The sequence below is a fragment of the Apodemus sylvaticus genome, chromosome 4 (assembly GCF_947179515.1).
Source record: "Apodemus sylvaticus chromosome 4, mApoSyl1.1, whole genome shotgun sequence".
In the NCBI taxonomy this organism is placed as follows: Eukaryota; Metazoa; Chordata; class Mammalia; order Rodentia; family Muridae; genus Apodemus; species Apodemus sylvaticus.
The window spans coordinates 46,751,156-46,768,929 of NC_067475.1; the positions used below are offsets into that span (position 1 = coordinate 46,751,156).

At 43.3% G+C, this 17,774-nt stretch overlaps 1 protein-coding gene across 6 annotated transcripts in view; it reads left to right on the top strand.

The window, feature by feature from the left end:
• Positions 1–17,774, top strand: part of Cdc14a (cell division cycle 14A) — a 154,119-nt gene that overhangs the window by 124,500 nt on the left and 11,845 nt on the right. For 2 of the 6 annotated variants that reach the window (XM_052179382.1, XM_052179383.1), the window contains exons 5-8: positions 4,185–4,297; positions 5,538–5,585; positions 7,797–7,919; positions 8,600–9,205. In XM_052179382.1, coding sequence (XP_052035342.1) covers positions 4,185–4,297; positions 5,538–5,585; positions 7,797–7,919; positions 8,600–9,089 — 774 coding nt within the window. In that variant the 3' untranslated portion in view covers positions 9,090–9,205. Of the gene's footprint in view, positions 1–4,184; positions 4,298–5,537; positions 5,586–7,796; positions 7,920–8,599; positions 9,206–17,774 lie in introns of those variants that run through there. The other 4 variants (XM_052179379.1, XM_052179380.1, XM_052179377.1 and 1 more) reach the window with 4 other exon arrangements.

The following is a 17,774-nucleotide window of genomic DNA, read 5'->3' on the forward strand; positions in this document are numbered from 1 at the left end:
TGTCACATGATTCTTCCACCATGCCACACCTCCCCCACTGTGCTAGACTGGGATTCCTCTGAAACTATGAGCTCAAGTGAGCCTTTCCTCTCTTCAATGGATTCTCTTGGGCGTTTTAATCACACCAACATGAAAGTAACTGATACCACACCCTAATGGGACCTCATGAGCAACATCTCCAAACCATCTCCTGACCCCCAAGCTACTGGACTGCGTTTACGCCTCTCAGTGTCTAGAGTTAATTCTCTTAATTAGTCTCACCTCAGGCTTCTGTGACTTGATTGTATTGGAGACTTGATTTCCTAATACATGCAGCTGTGTCCACGCATTTAACTCTGCATCTCAGGAGATAGAGACTTATTTCCATACATTTTTGTTTTGAAGATTGTATAACTTAAGGAAAATATGTTTTGAATAACACTATGCAATGCTTTGTTAAGAATTTGAGAACACCAAGGACCAGAGCAACACAGGCCTGTGAGCCCAGCACTGGGGAGGAGAACGCAGGAGGGTCAAAGGCGTGAGGCCAGCTTCGTCTACGCAGCCATTTTAAGCCATTCTGGATGGCATGAAACCCTGCCTCTAAAACCAAAACCAAACACAAACAAATAAGCAAACAATTGTACCTCTATATTCCTTAGTTCCTTGAATACCCTAAAATATGTGCATAAATAAACAATAATATGGTTTCCCTTTTGCTAGGCTTACCTGCATATCTAGATCTATTATTCAGTTGCCTTCTCCTTCCTGACTTCTAAGCAGTCTGCTGCATCCTCCTCTAAACCATCTTCTCGCATCAGACTATCCCAGAATCCGCCTAACTCTCCACCTCACTCTTGGTCCCTTCCTTCCTCGGTTCAGTTTCTAACCATGGAACAGTTAGAAGGAAATGTTTGCAGTATATTCAAGTACATTTCCAAAAGTATGTAGAACTCCTAACACAATGTATACAAATAAAAAAAAATATGAAAACCTCCTGGTTCCCACAGGTCCACAAAACATGTCTATATCCCTAGAAATGAAATGTGAATTTATATATTAATATGGTATATTTATAGCTTTCAAATGTTTTAAAGATGTACTCTTAAGCTTTGCTAGGTGAAGTTCAAGAGCGTGATTGGTTAACAGGTAGAAGATAGTTTTAAAATGAGCTTAGCCTTTCCACTTCATGAAGTTTTCTTTCACAGTCCTAGGGCAGTGTCTGACAAACATTTGCATCTAGAGTGGTTTGTTAAAGCTGTGTACAATGCTGAAAGGCAGAGAACAGCCTGACCTAAAGTATTCGTTAAATAAACAATTTGGCACATCTAGACAACAGGATTTTATGGGGCTATAAACTGACAAGGCGAGGTTCTTTTTCATTTGCCCTGAAACAGCATAATGAATATGTATTCTTAATGAAGAAAGAACTCTCAAAGCCGTCTGGTAACACAACCTGTTTTTGTAAGGAGGAGAATGTCAGGGTGACAGGGAAAGGAGACATGCATAGCACAGTGCCAGTAGCTGTGATTATTGTTGGCTTTTGATAGTAAAATCATTTAACATTTCTGTTTTATTTCTTAAGACAAATATATGATAAGCATACTATATATACTCTATTGTCTGTTATTTATCATCTATGTACTAAATAATTATCTCTTTACCATCTATGTAGATCATCTATGTGTCTCTATCTTATCTGTCTGTCTGAGCTACTTTTCTGTTGCTGTGACAAAGCACCATGACCCAAGGCAGCGTGTAGAAGGAAGAATTTGTTGATGTTTACAGTTCCAGGGGGTGATGCCGTGACCATTTTGGTGAGGAACATGGCATCAGGAAGGCAAGCATGGCTCTGGAGCATGCTTGAGAGCTTATATACTTAAGACAACAGTCATGAGAGAGAGAGAGAGGAGAGAGAGAGAGATATGACTGGGAAACATTGGCTTTGAAACTTCAAACCATACCCCCAGCGGTAAACCAACTCCCATGAGGCTATACCTCTTAATCTTTCCAAAACAGTTCCACTCACTGGGGACCAAGTACTCAAATGTATGAGTCTATGGGGGCCCCAATCCTCTTTCCAATCAACAGATTCCACTCTCTAGCTCCCAGAGGCTTGCAGCTGTATCATAATTCAAAATGCATTTAGTGCAATTTCAAAAGTCCCCATAGTCTTTCACAGTCCCCACATTGTTTCAAAGGCCAAAGTCTTTTCTGAGACTCAAGACAATTTCTCAACCGTAAGCTCTTATAAAATCAAAAATACAAACGATATACTTCTAACATACTATGGCATAGAACATACACCGCTGTTCTGAAAGGGAGGGATGAGGCAGAGTGAGGAAAGACTGGATCAAAGCGTGATGGAAATTCAGCGAGGCAGATCCCAAATCCTGTAGCTTGACATCCAATGTCAAAGGGCTTTGCTGGTTCCACCCATCCAGATTTTCTGATTGCAACACCATTCTTCCTCCTCTTCTCTTGAAGAAACACTCTTTTCTTCCACAGGGAGTGTGAGCTGGGGCTATATATGTATTGTTTCCTTTCTTCTTTTAAAAAAAATTATCCATTTGTTAATTATCTTTATTTTTTTATAGTCCAGTCATTATCTCCCTCCTGGTCTGCCCTTCAACAGTTCCTCATCCCATTCTTCTCCCCACCCATGTCTACAAGAGGATGTTCCCCCCACCACTCTACCCTACCCCACCCCATCCTTACTCCCTGGGCCCTCAAGTCTCTCAAGTGTTAGGTGCGCCTTCTCTCACTGAGGCCAGACTGGGCAGTCCTCTGCTGTATCTATGTTGGGAGTCTTGTACCACCTAGTGTGTGCTGCCTGGTGGGTGGCCCAGTGTTTTAGAGTGAGACTTTAGTAAAGGAAGAAAGTAAAAACAATATACTAAATGCAGATTGTTGGGTGTGTGAGAGCATTATAGGATTATTATTTGTTTTTTGAACTCTGTCTTAAGTAAAAAACAATTCTTTAACCTCTGCTGAAGGAAACTCAGGTCTGTAATCCTAGCACAGGACACTAAGGGAGTGGCATCATGAACCTGAGACTAGCAACAACAAAAATCTGGTTCTTTAATATCTGTAACTTAGCGAAGAAGAACCCCCCCCACACACACATATTATTATATTATTATTTTAAATACTCTGTTGATTTTATTTAGCTGTGTAAGTTTTAAAATTACTTTATTTCTAGGCATTATGTAACAGCCTAAAATATGAGAATAGAGTGTAAGAAAAAAATCTTACTTTTTACTTTTTCCCAGACCTCTAAGCAGACTATATTCTTAGTTTCACTGTTATATTTCTAAAGACCAAAAAATTATTTTTTTTAAAATAATGAGAAAAAAAAACTAACCAAAGCCCCTTTTCCCTGTACCTCCTGGTTGTGTTAGATGGGGAACAACCTCTTTCATCCTCCCACAGGGCCTTCTCCTTTTGAGTTAACGTGCGAAGTCCTTCAGCTTGAGGTTTCCTGGGGGCAACACTAGCAGGCCACCTCTACTTTCCGAACTATGGGATTTCAGCAGGAAGCATGCTTTCCCAGTGGAGTACTGTTGGCTCTTTAACTCCTGAGAGAGCTTTCATGCTTCCTGGAGGGTTAACTAATGCAGGTGTGACGTATAGGTGTCCCCAGTTATCTTACCATGCATGCTCAGAAGTAGGTCATGGAATTCGCAGTAGTGACTTCTAGAAACATCTGGGATGTGTTGTAGTCAGGACTGAGCCAGGCTGCTCTCCAATGCCTCATGAGTCCACATGACAGTCTTTTTGGCTCTGACCCATTGTCATAGACATACTTCAGACACTCCCATACCTCAGCAGCCCCATGCTGCTTTGTCTTGGAATTGAACTAATATATTTAAATACTGAGTGTGTGCTTACTGCTGAGTTTATAACACATTTAAACGATCCAGTCTACAGGAAGATCATTTCCTGTTTTGTAAGTAAGATCATTTGCTCTTATCTATAACTATACATATTTATATGTGTGTGTATATATCTATCTATAGTTAGTTATCTATATACAGTTATATATAAGTATATATATATATATACCTTCAATTTTTTGAGGATTGCATGAGTGATTTCTCCAAGTGTCTGAGAAATTATATAGGCTACCTATGTTCTATTAAGAACTCAGTATAAAGCTAAACTGTTTGTAATGACCTTTCTATGGGGACATGCCTGTTTTTCAGAATAATTTTGAAGATGAAGATATGGAAATTAAAAGCAACGTAACGCAGGGAGACAAACTACGTGCCTTAAAAAGCCAGAGGCAGCCCCGCTCCTCGCCATCCTGTGCATTTAGGTAGCCTCATGTTTAAGTCTTTCAGTTTGTAGAGCACCTCCATTTGTGGGTAACATGTTTCTTCTTCATTTCAGAATAGCATCTACAAATCCCTGTTCACCTGTGTTTTCTGACACAGGGCTCTCTCGCCCCCACCCCCGGCTGTTGTATGTCTCACCCCTGTTGGGAGTAGCTACGCTTTAACGCTTGTGGAAACAGTTGTTAAATCTCTGTCTCTGGAATTCTGACTGAAGCCACTGAGCAGTTCTTGCTGGTTCTCTGTTTTAAATTCTATTTGGAGTTTCACCAGAGGGTTTCTGGTGCTCTGGTAGGCCCACACAGGTGTGCCAGGGTCATATATGGAAGCCAGAATGTGAAGAAAAGAAACGTTGGGCCAAGCTTTTGTGTATCCCACTCCCTGATGTCACCTGCGATTTTTTGAGGATTGTACGAGTGATCTCTCCAAGTGCTTTTGAAGTTTGAAATTACCAGTAAGCACAAATCAGTGCTGGGAGTGGACATCCGACTATAGCGCAACGGAAACCCCTTGATAGTTCACACAGGGTTGAAAAGAAAAACAACCTTGTAAGGGTGGAAAAGGGCTATTGGGATGATGGTTCTCAACCTGTGGGTCGCGGCCCCTTGGCTATTGAATGACCTTTTCACAGGAGTCCCACGTCAGATATCCTGCATATAAGATATGTACATTGTGTTTCACAACAGTAGCAAAATTATGTAAATGGAGTGGCAACAAAAATAATTTTAGGGTTGGGGAGAAGAGTTACCACAACATAAAGAAATATATTAATTCTTTAGGGCCACAGCATTAGGAAGGTTGAGAGCCATTTTATTGGAAGAAAATATAGTTTAGCAAATACGTATGCAAAAGGACCAATGCCTCCTGTACAGATCTCAGAAGCCATGTTTAGATGTGAATGTTTTTTTGAATTCTCTGATCTTTGAAATAGGGGACAGACTTCCAATTCCACAATACTGTCATGGCATTATCAGCAAACCCTTCTCTACTGAGCTGTCTTTTTGTGTAAAAGCAAGATGATTTAAGTAACATTCATGGTGAAACACTGCCTGCTGGTTTTGGGATTCATTCTGTAAAGTGGGTGAATGCCCATATCCACCCGGCATGGTTTTTCTCTTTTGAGTGTTTAACATCTTTATGCCCCTAACGCAAATGCTATTTGTGGGGCTTGTTTAACTGTGGGGACCTGGTGATACCTGAACTCTTGTCTTTCTGTTTTCCCAGGTCAGATGATATGAAAGGACACCAAAGGGCAATGGCCCAGACTTTCAGGTACGGTCCACAATCAGCTGCTGTCAATATATATATAACCTTTTATAGGCATGTTTTCCAAGAATCAAATTCTATGAAAATAAATACAGCTACCAGCTTTCACTATTCATTTATTAATTTTGGCAGTTGGAATAAAACCCAGGGCTTTGGATTCTCCTTATCACTGAGCACCCTTCTCCTGGGGTATAGTGTTTTAAATCCTCTTTCTTCCTGATTGTTAAAATAAGTGCTCCCCCTTCCTCCCACTCCCCCACCCCTGCCACCACCTCTGACTCTTTCTACATAGCTCTGACTCTTTCTACATGGCTCTTGCCGTCCTGGAACTCACTAAGTAGACGAGGCCAGCCCTGAATTCACAGAGATCAGCCTGCCTCTGCCTCCCAAATGCCAACTAAAGCCTCCTAGCTTAAACCTTATTTTAAGATGATTTATTTATTTTCGCTTTATGTGTAAGAGTATTTGGGCTGCACGCATCTATGTACATCTTGTGTGTGTGCCTGGTGCCAAGGTCAGAAGATGGCATTGGATCCCTTGACCTTGGAGTTACAGACAGTTGTGACCTGCCCTGTGGGTGCTGAGACCCAAACCAGGGTCCTTTGCAGGCTCTTAATCACAGAGCCTTCTCTTCAAATCTGAAATTAACTACATCTTAATGCTTACTTTGAAAGGACATTTCCTGTCCTTCCCTTAGGCTATATACGGTGGTTCTGGTCTCTGGGCCCTTTGAGCTTCTAGCACCTTCTGGTCACTAGTAAACTCCAAACTGCTCTGCAACTTTCTTTTTAATCCAGACACTGATTTTGATCTGTTCCCACTTTTTAGCCCCCCTTTACTCTATTTATTTTGTTTGTTCATCTCTGTGTAGTTTTTTTTCTCTTTCTATTATTCATGAGAAGAGGAAATATTAGTGCTTCTCTCTTTAAAAAAGAAAAAGTGCTTTGATCCTCCTGAAGTGGTACCTGGACACTGGCATGACCCAGATCCATTGTGGCACCTGCTGAGAACACTAAAAAAGATTGGCTAGTGTTGTTGATAAAACAACCATAGTGTTGTTTAATGGGTAGCTCTTATTGGCCCCGGTTTCTCCAAAGCCTGGGTCACTTCCTTGTATATAACCTTAGCACTATTGCTTCAGGGGAAGATATGTCATAGGCAGTGCTTAGGGAGCGGGATCATGAAGAAAAGGGTGGAGACAAAAAAACATGGTCCAGCTTTAGCACAGGGTTTTCCTAGGACAAAAGATATTTGGTATTAAAGCTGTGACTGAGCCCTGGCTCTCCTCCGTGGGTCCCGTTTCTCCCGTGTGTCCACCGGGAACCTGATGGTGGAGCACCTGCTGAGCCCTTCAGAGTGGAAATGAAAGACGAGTCTTTGCTCTCAGAGTTTATAGTGGGTTACGGACCCACTATAGGCAAGCAGGAGATGAGGAAGTGCAGTATAGGAGCTGTGATATGCTGAGAGAGTGCAGGTTGAAACAGCTTGCTGATCCTGCTTGGGAATTCAGGTGAGCCTCCTGGTGGGAGGAAACAACCAAATGGTCCGTTAAGGCGCAGGTGGAAAGTGTGAGATGGGGGTGGTGGTGGAGGGGGCAGTTAAGAGAGAAGAGGGTGCCCCGAAGAAGAAACAGGATAAACAAACTACACAAAGGGGTGAGTGCAGTCTAGTCAGGGAACCCACAGCTAGACTAGCATGTCTAGTCAACTTTCTTGCTTGTTTAATGGACAAAAACAATGGATACGGTTGCACATATAGATGATAAATGGTCTTGCTCCTGACCTGGGGTGTACAGAAGGTAAGAGACAACTAAAATGAAGGTCCTCACGCCCTAGCTAGTAGGACCCACTTAGAGAAGCAAGTGCCAGAGTTGAGGTTTTTTGCTTTTTTTTTTTTAGCTGAGCCAAGGCTTTTGAGCTAGATTTTATAGAGATGGAAGAGAAGTTAAATGGTTTGAAGAATGACGTATCAGATGTTTTAAATTTCATCAGAGGGAATCATTGTGTAAGAAACAAGAGGACAAAGAATAATGGCGGACGTATATAGGGCAATTGCAAGCTGGAAGGGAAGGAGGGTATCTGAATGGGACCTTTCCATTTTTTTTCATGCCCTTTAGGGCATTGAGTATTTGTAATTTACCTTATTATAGTGCATTGCTGAATATTTTAGGTAGCCCAACTTTCGTGTGACACTCTGTCCCCTTTTCCCCCCACAAAGATTAAGTACTTCACCGCAACCAACTGTGTCGACTGTGAAGACCCCCAAAGTGTGTTTGTCCCCTTCAGTGACAGCCAAAAGGATAAGCAGAGGTTCTTTGTCTTCAGGAGCAAATATCAGAAGGTAATTCTTCTACCTCCTACAGGGCGCTAGCCTGAGGTAAGAAAGGCCTACTATGGGTTAGGAATCTGGCTGCAGATCTGTGAGAGGAGGGTGCTGGGAAGGACTGGAGAAATCCCAAGAACCCACTACATTTCGGGGTCTTCTTGTCCTACCTCTCTGGCAGGGGGTAAGACTGTAGAGGGGTTGGTTAGATTTTAGAGTCAGAGTGTCCTAGTGACTCTCCACTTTGCTCTGTGTGATGCAGATATAGTCAGGCATACTGATGATCAATAGTCAGGTTGCACCCAGATTGCCCAGTGGAAGCCAACTCAGCTGCATAGAGATCCTTGATGTCATCTTAGGCTAGAATATGTCTGGGGATGAATCTTGACTTAAGTCAGCTTGCAGACTCTCCCTATGGTTTCTTTACTCCTAGCAGATAGAGCTCTCAAATGTTCTATTTAAGACCAGTCAGTGTTTCAGCCAGTCGCATGGGTCTTCGTGAACTGCTTTTGACCAAGGAGCCTGACATGTAGAAACAAGGCCATGAATGTTAATGTCACCAAGAGTGTTGAAGCCATTTATTAGTCATCTGCATGGACCAGAACCATCTCCCTTGCAATGGCTGTGACTCTGTGTTTGTATATAGGAGTATACATTGTTGTCTTTTTTTTCCCTTCCCACTCATGTTTTTCCCTCAGCTTCTCCATAAATTCCCGGCTAGCCAATTCTCTAGGGAACTTGAACGCTGGGACAGAAGAACCTGAGAACAAAAAGACCACATCACCCACCAAGGCCGCCGCGTTCATAGCCAGCCCGTTCACCAGCTTTTTGAATGGTAGCACCCAGACACCTGGCAGAAACTACCCTGAGCTCAACAACAACCAATACACCAGAAATAGCAACAGCAGCATCAGCAGCGGCGGCGGCAGCGGTGGCAGTCTTGGGGGCAACCTGAACAGCCCTCCAGGTGCCCTGAGCGCCAAACCTGAGGAGCACACCACCGTCCTTAGACCTTCCTTCCCGGGGGCGCTGTCTTCCTCCTCAGTGAGATTCCTGAGCCGGTCTATACCTGTAAGTTCACAGACACCACCTCTTGGTCCTCAGAACCCTGAATGCAACTTCTGTACCTTGCCTTCCCAGCCGAGGCTGCCACCAAAGAAATTTAATAGTGCCAAGGAAACCTTCTGATCGACACCTTCCCTCTGTGTTGTGCCACTGTCCATGCGCTACGTTCTGCTGGCTCCTCTTCAAGTAAATGCCAAGTTTCAACCGGGTTTTCTTCCTTTCTTTTCCTCTCTCCCTTCCTTCTGCTGGTGCCGGGGGTGGGGGCTTCCTTAAAAGGGAGACACTTTCATTCCATAGATCACAGACACTGTAGGCTTTGATTATTTTTCAGTTAAGCTCTCAAAGCATTCTTAATACCAGGCAAGGCGTGATTCACGGCATTTGCTTTGCTTGAGGCGGTGTTGAGAAAGATGGCTTCCTTGCTTCTCAAATCACAGTAGTGGTCAGGAGTAGGGAAGCAAATGTCGAAAGCGCTACAAGAACAGCATCTCCCCACAACCGAGCATCAGGCCTTCTGCAGGCAGCTGACCCCCACTACTCGTGACTTGGCAAATGAAGGTATTAATAAGAGAAGGTCAGAGAGGTGGAGAGGTCACTGGACTTCCAGAGGATGAGCAGGTAGAGTCTCTAGTAAGACATTTAAAATTAGTCCCCTCTCTTCTAGAGACAAGCAAGAACTGCAAACAGTGTTTGTCAAAGAGATCTTTATCTAGCCACCAGGCTCCCTTTTGACTAGCCCTGCTGGAGTGAAAATCTATTAGTCAAGCCGCCACTACAAATTAAATATTTTGATTGTGTCAAGAGGCACTGAAATCCATTTCATTTGTGAGGGAAAAGGCCAAGTAGGAGGACTATATACAATGTATCAAGGAGGCATGCTGTGGGCAGATTGGTTGCTCTCTTTCAGGAGCAAGCCTGGCACCCTGGAGGCAGTGCCACCAGCCCACACTGCTCTGTAGCATTGGCTCAGCCAATCATCAGGACCAGACAGCGTTCTAAGGGATCATGAGCTGAGGAAGAGAAGTGTGGAGTCTGTGCGTGTAGCCCACTTAGCAAAATACACTTAGCAAAATGATTAGTCCGTGTTGGGACCCAGTTTCCTGAGCCTATATGAGTGTGTTCCCTAAAATAAGAATGTAGTGTGTGTGTTTGTGTGTGTGTGTGTGTGTGTGTGCAAGCAATTATGTGTGTGTGTGTGTGTTTGGGTGTATATGTATGTGTTTGGGTGTATATGTGTATGTTTGTGTGTATGTGTGTTTGTATGTATATGTATGTGTGTGTGTGTTTGTGTGTATTTGTATGTGTATGTGTGTACACATGTGTGTTGGAGTTTGTATATGTGTGTTTGTATGTGTGTACATGTGTGTGTTTGTGTTTGTATCTGTGTGTGTTTGTGTGTATGCTTGTATATATGAATGTGTGTACACATGTGTGTTGGAGTTTGTATATGTGTGTTTGTGTGTATGTGTGTACATGTGTGTGTTTGTGTTTGTATCTGTGTGTGTTTATGTGTATGCTTGTGTGTATGTGAGTGTGTGTGTGTGCATGAGCATGTGTTTTCATGTGTAGGCTCTCTGGACTCATTTGTACTACAAGCTTCTTTTCAAAAATTGCTTTTTCCATAGTCCATATGCAATCCTCTCCCTAAGAGAAATTCTAGCATATATAATTTTCCATCTATGATTGTATTCCTATGGAAAATATCACCATTATTTAAAATGTAAACCTTTGTGTTATTTCTGGGGCAGGTGTTTTGCCTATATGTATATATCTGGATACCATGTCCATGTATGTAGTGCCTGCAGAGGCCAGAAGAGGACATCTCTAGATTTTGTTATAGACCAGGGTTCCAATTAGCCATCTGCCTATTCTTTGTCCTGCTTCTGATCTGATTCTAACCCCTTTATACACACTGAGGAGAGTTGCATCATAAGTGTGGAAATCCACAGGACTGGGTGGGGTGGAGCAGAGGTGGTTCATGGGTGGGCTCTAGCTGTGAAAGGACAGCGTGTTTAAACGTTCTCATCTATGCTGACGCATCCGTCCGGCACGTTGCAGAGTGAATTGAGTTCATGCAGGATTTTCATAAATTGTTTTGCGGATCAGCTTCCTTTTTTAGAACCGACAATGGATCTTTTTATTTCCAGGAAAGTGTTATATAAATAATGATACAAACAGCTTGTGATTACACTGCCAAAGGCTCGAGCCAGCCTCATTGAAAGCTAGAAGTTATCAAGAAGGTCTTACTTTCTGGGATCCCTATTTAGGAGGTATCAGTGGGATCCCCATTTTCCTGAGCTATTAGAGCTCCCCCTACAGGGGAGGGGAGTCTTTGCACAGTAGAAATCCCTCCTGCACCCCATGTTTACACAGTGAACTTTGGCATCGTTCCGCCGCCCTTCTTTTCACACTTCCTCTTTCCCCCTCCTCCACATCCCTTCTTTTGGCCAGCGTGGGGTAATTTTCCAGTGATTAATTATAAAATGTGGGAGTTGAGTTGCCAACTCTGCCAGCTTCTTTGGTTGCTGTGCTGCAGGGAACGACATTTATGACTAGAATTGGCAGTACGGCTGCCCCTTCCTTGCACCCTGAGAGGAGAGCAGATCTCTGTGCACATCTCCCACTCTTTCTTTTTGTCTCTGAAGCCTTCTGGGATCTCCCGTGAAGTGGAGGCTTAAGTTCTCCCCCTGCGGGCCAGCTGGTAGGTTTAAAGGAACATGGCGGTCCCCGCTTCCTGTGGAAGTAAGCAGGGGTTTGGGAACAGTCCTCCTTCTCTGCCCACAAAGCTGCTCTGTGAGACCGGCCTTCTGCTGCTGAAGATTAGGCAGTGCAGGGCCCAGAACGAGCCGTACAGAAGCTCAATAGAAGCGTTTTAAGGGAAGTAAAGCCCATGTAAACACAGGACCTGAGTTCAAACCCCTCAGGACCATTGTAAAAGCTGACTGCTGCGGCCCACATCTGTAATCTCAGTTCTCCTGGGGTGAGATGGGAGGCAGAGACTGGAGAATTTCCAAAAGCTGGCAGGCCTATACATTTCAGTGACATGTGACAGAAAGACTACATCCCAAAACATGGTGGAAGATGAGGACAGCACCCAAGGTTGCCTTCTGACTACACACACACACACACACACACACACACACACACACACACACACACACCATGACATGGACATCCCCTCCCATAACCCACTCTGAACTTCCTAGCTAAGAAAATGAAGTCTGAGTGGTAATATCCTCCCTGTACCTTTAAGAAAGACCCAGAAACTCTTGGAGGATGGGGGTGGGGAGGGGGAGATGGGTGTTTAGAGGGAGTCTCATATTTTAAAAGCTACAATTAGCATCTCTTTTGAAAGCTGCAATTGCGCGCTCACTTTTTTGCTGCAGCTCAGCCCCCAGAAAAATGTAAAAATGATTTCCTCGTTCTGTCATTAACTGCTTTAACATGGAAAACAGGAATAAATGTTAAGGAATCCTTGCAGCTGTGACAGAGTGCTAAGCGATAGTCAGGTTTTATTTTCATGATCTTGGCCTGTTGGGTTAGCCCTGTCTCCACTGTCCAGAGCCAAAGAGCAGGGTTGCACTTTGGGTGACCCTTCCCCCCTTACTGTAGAAACCAATTTGCTTCCTGACAGAGAAGTTCTCAAGTGCCTAAGGAACGGGGACATGTGATGAGGGCGTGGGTGGGGGGGAAGTGTTTTATTAAGTTGAAATTGCTTGTGGTAACTGTCTTGAATATTTGCTATGTTATATTTTTAATGACATTTTCACTGAACTGCTAGTCATCACCCTGTCCTTACCTGACCCCCCCAAGTCTTTGTTGGGCCGATGTTTCCCCCTGTAAGCTGTTTGTATCCCACTTTGGTCTTCGTGGTAGCACCTGTCAGTACCGTGGATTTCATTGTCCGGTAGGCTCTAAGGCCTGTGGGAGTGGAGATGGCACCTTCATTGCCATGGTTACACGCCTGGATCCTGCCAGATAGTAGGCACTCCGCACGTATATGTTGGCTGGAAAACAGATGGATGGTTGTGGAAATGGATGGGTATGGTAAGAATGATTACTTCTCTTTTGTACATAAAAATCTCAAGGGGCAAAGATTTAATATTTTTTAGCCAAGATTATCCTACAAACAGAAAACAGAATCGTAGTTGGAACCCAGGGCAGTGTGAATCCAAAAGACAAAGTACTTGGATGACTTTATGTCGTGTATGTACTGTTACAGTGGTTACAAAGATAGAAATGTGAACAATCTCTTTCTCTTTCTGTCTTTTTTTCCAATGGGGCAAGAAAGCTGTGAGGAACGGTTAATGTCTTAGTCATTTGGGTTTTGTGGGATGAATAGGAGTCTGCAAGCAATTCTAGTGAAGGTCAGAGGTTGATGTATGGCTGTTTTATACAATGGGAAAAGTGAGAACAGAGATGCTTTAATGCTGTGGTTGAGTTCTCAGGGTCTAAAAACAAGTTAACCTGGCTTCAATTCAATTCTGACACTTCCTTTTATAGAAACATTTGGCAACTTATTTAACTTCTTTGATCCTCAGGGAAATAATGTAATTATAATGGTTAGAAGTGAATCAAATTTTCTTGTTTGAGGGAAGCTTACACAATATTACGGGAATATTTAAGGTACAGAAATGTGACCGTGGCTTTGAAAATGACTGGTGATTTACAGAGTGTTGAAGCTGATGTCATGATGTTCATTGTAATAGAATAGTTACAGTGTTTGGTTGAGAAAAATCATACGAAGTGTTGTGCAAGTGCTTACCAACAGTGCTTGGTAGCTGTCAGCTGGTATGGCTATTATTAGCTATGAGTATTCCCAGGACAGCAGAAGGCTTGCATGAGCAAGATGCAATAGCAGACTTGGTGGTTACGCTGAAGACAAACTTGGAAAGAAAAGTGGAGAGGGAGCCCTGAGGGACTTTAAGCAAAAGGGACCAGCGGGGATGATGATTTGGTTGAAAAATTAAAATTTTATAATTCTTCTATTCTTTTTAATTATTACCTATTTTATTTGTTTATATTTCAAATGTTGCCCCCCTGTTGAGAATGCAATATTTACTTTTCTTTTATGAAATAATAACTATGTGTCCCTGGCTGTAGACGAGGCTAGCCTGGGGCTCATTTGTCTCTGCCTCCTGAGTGCATGGATTAACGGCACATGCCACCATGTTTTGATAAATGTTAACTTTTTCATGTACAAAAGAATGGGTTCTGTTGTGACCTTGTGTATGTCTGTTGTTGTGCTTTGCTCATATTCATACCCTGAACACCCTCCTTTGTACCCCTTCCTCCCTCCTCCCTCTCTTCTCCTCCCTCCTCCCTCCCACTGGTCTTCTTCTTTTTAAGTAGTCCCTCTGCTCTCATGGTGTGTGTGTGTTGTGTATGTGCGTTCTGTGTGTATATGTGTTGTGTGTGTATGTGTTGTGTGTGTTATGTGTATGTGTTGTATGTGTTGTATATGTGTGGTGTGTGTCTGTTGTATTTGTGTGTTGTGTGTTGTGTATGTGTTGTATGTATGTGTTATGTGTATATGTTATGTCTGTTGTGTATATGTTATGTGTATATATGTGTTGTGTGTGGTGTGTATGTGTGTGTATGTGTGTAGAAAACATGATTTGTCCTTTTCCTGCTCCACCTTCTCCTGTCCCTTCTTCTTCCTTCCCAGCTATTCTCTCCCTCCTTCTAAATAGTTCCCTCTTTTGTATCCATGTCACATATGTACATATTAAAATCTAGATTCTACATATGAGGCAAAAGGTGACCTTCATCACCATGAATATAACTTAATTTGCTTAGCATGATTTCCAGTTCCATCTATTTTCCTGAAAATGGCAGGTTCTCATTCTTTATGTCTAAATAAAACTACATTACATGCATATACTACGTTTTCTTCATCCACTCGCCGGTCAGTCTCGGCACCATGCCTGTCTGTATCCTAGCTGCCGTGAGTGTTGTTGCAGTTAACAAGGGTGTGTGAACATCTTTGTGGCGCACCAACACAGTGTCCTAGGAGTAGTGGAGCTGTGCCATGAGGCAGTTCTACCAGTATCCATGGTGACTGTCCTAATTTCCATTCCTAATTTCCTGTCCTGGTTGGCTTTCTGCTGCTGTGGTGAAGACCATGACCAGGAGCAACCTGGGGAGGGGACAGCTTGTTTCGGGTCACACTTTCATATCATATTCTATCGCTGAGGAATTTCAATGTGGGACCTCAAGTAGGGAGGGAACCTGGAGGCAGGAGCTGATGCTGAGGCCATGGAGGGGTGCTGCTTACCGGCTTGCTCCTCATGGCTTGCTCAGCCTGCTTGCTTATAGAACCCAGGACCACCAGCCCACGGGTACCACCACTCAGTGCTCTAAGCCCTCCCACTTTGATTATCAATCAAGAAAATGCACCACAGGCTTATCCTCGGGGCGGTCTGGTAGAGCCGTCTTCTCCACTGAGGTTTCCTCTTCCAAAATAACTTAAGTTGGTGTTAGATTGACATCTAACAAGCCAGCACACCCACCATCAACATAGAAGGGCATACCCTCTAGCCCCACCAACTTTTATTGCTTTTTGTCTTCTTCATGATAGCCATTTGATGGCTAAGGATGTTACATGTGCCATATGTGTTTTGTCGTTTGTATTTCTTTTGAGAAATGTTTGTGTTGTTCGATTTTCCAATAGAATAATTAAGGGTTTTCTGTTTTGTTTTTTAAATTATGGAGCCCTTGTCAGATGTATAACTGATAAAGAGTTTCTCCCTTTCTGTAGGTTCTATTGTTTCTTTTTTCAGTGCAGAAGCTTTTAAATTTCATGCAGTTCTGTTTGTCAGTTTGTTTTTCCCTGAGCTATTGAAGTTCCCCTGACCCCAGAAAGTTCTTAACTATGCCTACAGAAAGATAGGCTTTGGTGGAGATCCTTCTGGTATCTGTGTGGGAGGGAGCTTTTGGTGGAAATCTGGAAGCAGGGAGACCCATCAGAGCCCTTTCTGCTGTGTTTGGTGCCTCCACGGGTGTCCTTGAATAATGCTGTATAGGTTAAATAGATCCTGACCTTAAACACATGTAGTATTGATAGTACTAAATAATCCTATATAATTAAGTGTTAACAGTTTTGTTAACTTAAAAATGGTATGTGTATGTTTAAATTAAAAGTTATTATTATGGTGTGTGGGTGTGTGGGTGTGCACGCACACACATATGGAGGTCAGAGGATAACTCTATAAGGTTGGGTCTCTTTCCTCCTTTCTCTGGCTTTAGGATTAGATTCAGGCTATCACGCTTGTATGGAAAACTGCTTTACCTATTGAGCCAATTCTCCTACCCCCATATTTAGTTTTGTAAGTGAAAACCTAATCAGCTCAAGAAAATTATGGTCTTTAAACAGACCATATTTTGGTAATATTTGAGCCTGAGAGCTGTAAAATAAAATGCATTGTTAATTTAAAGAATGTGCATCTTCAGGTCCAGGATTTCAAGAAATTGTTCTTTCCAGTTTGGGGATTCCCTTATTCCTGCTTTGTGGGAACAGCCTTTTGGAAAAAGCAGCTGCAGCGCTGGCTACTGGGCTCCCAAGTGTGTTGGATCAGCTTTCCTGTAATCGGCGCTTCTGGGAGGGGCATTGGGTGTCTCCCAGGGAAGTGTTTTTGGTGACTTTCCTAACCTGGTAGCCTGCATCAAGCTTTGGAGTTGTTTTGGGTTGCTCAAACCCCACTCTTCCCACATCTCGGGGCACCGTCCTGCTGGCTGTAGGGCCCACCGGTGATGGGACTCAGTGTTTCTAGAGTTCCCAGTCTTCTTGGTTCTGCGGTTTTCTCATTCCCTTCGTCGCGTTGATGTCTTTTATGATCTCAGCTCCGTCTTTCTCTTAATTGCTATTGTAGGATTGGCAGATGTCTCCTGTAAAAAGCTGGCTACTTCCTGTCGCACGGATGCATAGTCACTTACCCAGTGCTGTCCCTAGACACTGTGGCCTCTGCATCCGTGCTCACCCACTCCTGGCTTCGCTCTCTTCACCAATTTCTCTTCTTTAAAGATGTCTGTTCCCCTTCCGCTCCTTTGCGAAGCTCTTCTCAATAAACTAACTTCACGCAGTGCTGCCCTTTTGGCGTGGACGCCTATCCGCGGTATTTAGTACTTTGCTTTTATTGACACAAAGTTTTGCTTCTCTATGCATTGAGCATCAATATTTATTGTCCATTTGAATTTCCTTTATATGGACATTTCATGAGCTTCTTGAATTTCAAGATTTTTAACCTGTTGCTCAGGTAGACACAATAATGAAAAGTTGAAAACCCTGCTTGGTTTAAAGTTGGAAGTCGAATTGAAAGGGCTGCCATTTTTATTTAGCCACCATTGCTGCTGCTTCCTCTGCCTCCACTGGCTGCTCCTCCTCCTCCTCATCTTCCTCCCCATCTCCTCCCTCCTCCTCTCCTCTTCTTTTCTTCGCACCCCCTCCAGCCCCCAACACCAAGTCTTACTTATGCAGTCTAGCCTAACCTCAAACTTTGGGTTTTCTGCTTTAGCTTCTCAAGGGTTGGGATGGCGGGCACATGCCTGGCCTCTCTGGACTTTCTCATGCCGTGTTGTTTGACTAGAACATGGCTCTCTGCTCCCATCCTCCACTGAGCTGGGTTGGGCGGCCCTTTGTTGTGAAGACTCTGGATCAGCAATCTGAGCAGCTAGTGTATCATTAGGTTCTGTGCTCTACCACCATGCAGAATATAGATATACTCTAGAAGTAATTGGGGCATAAAACGTAGGGCTTGGGATGATATAAAATTACTGATTTTATCCTTGTACAAAAGTAGTGTGGTGAAA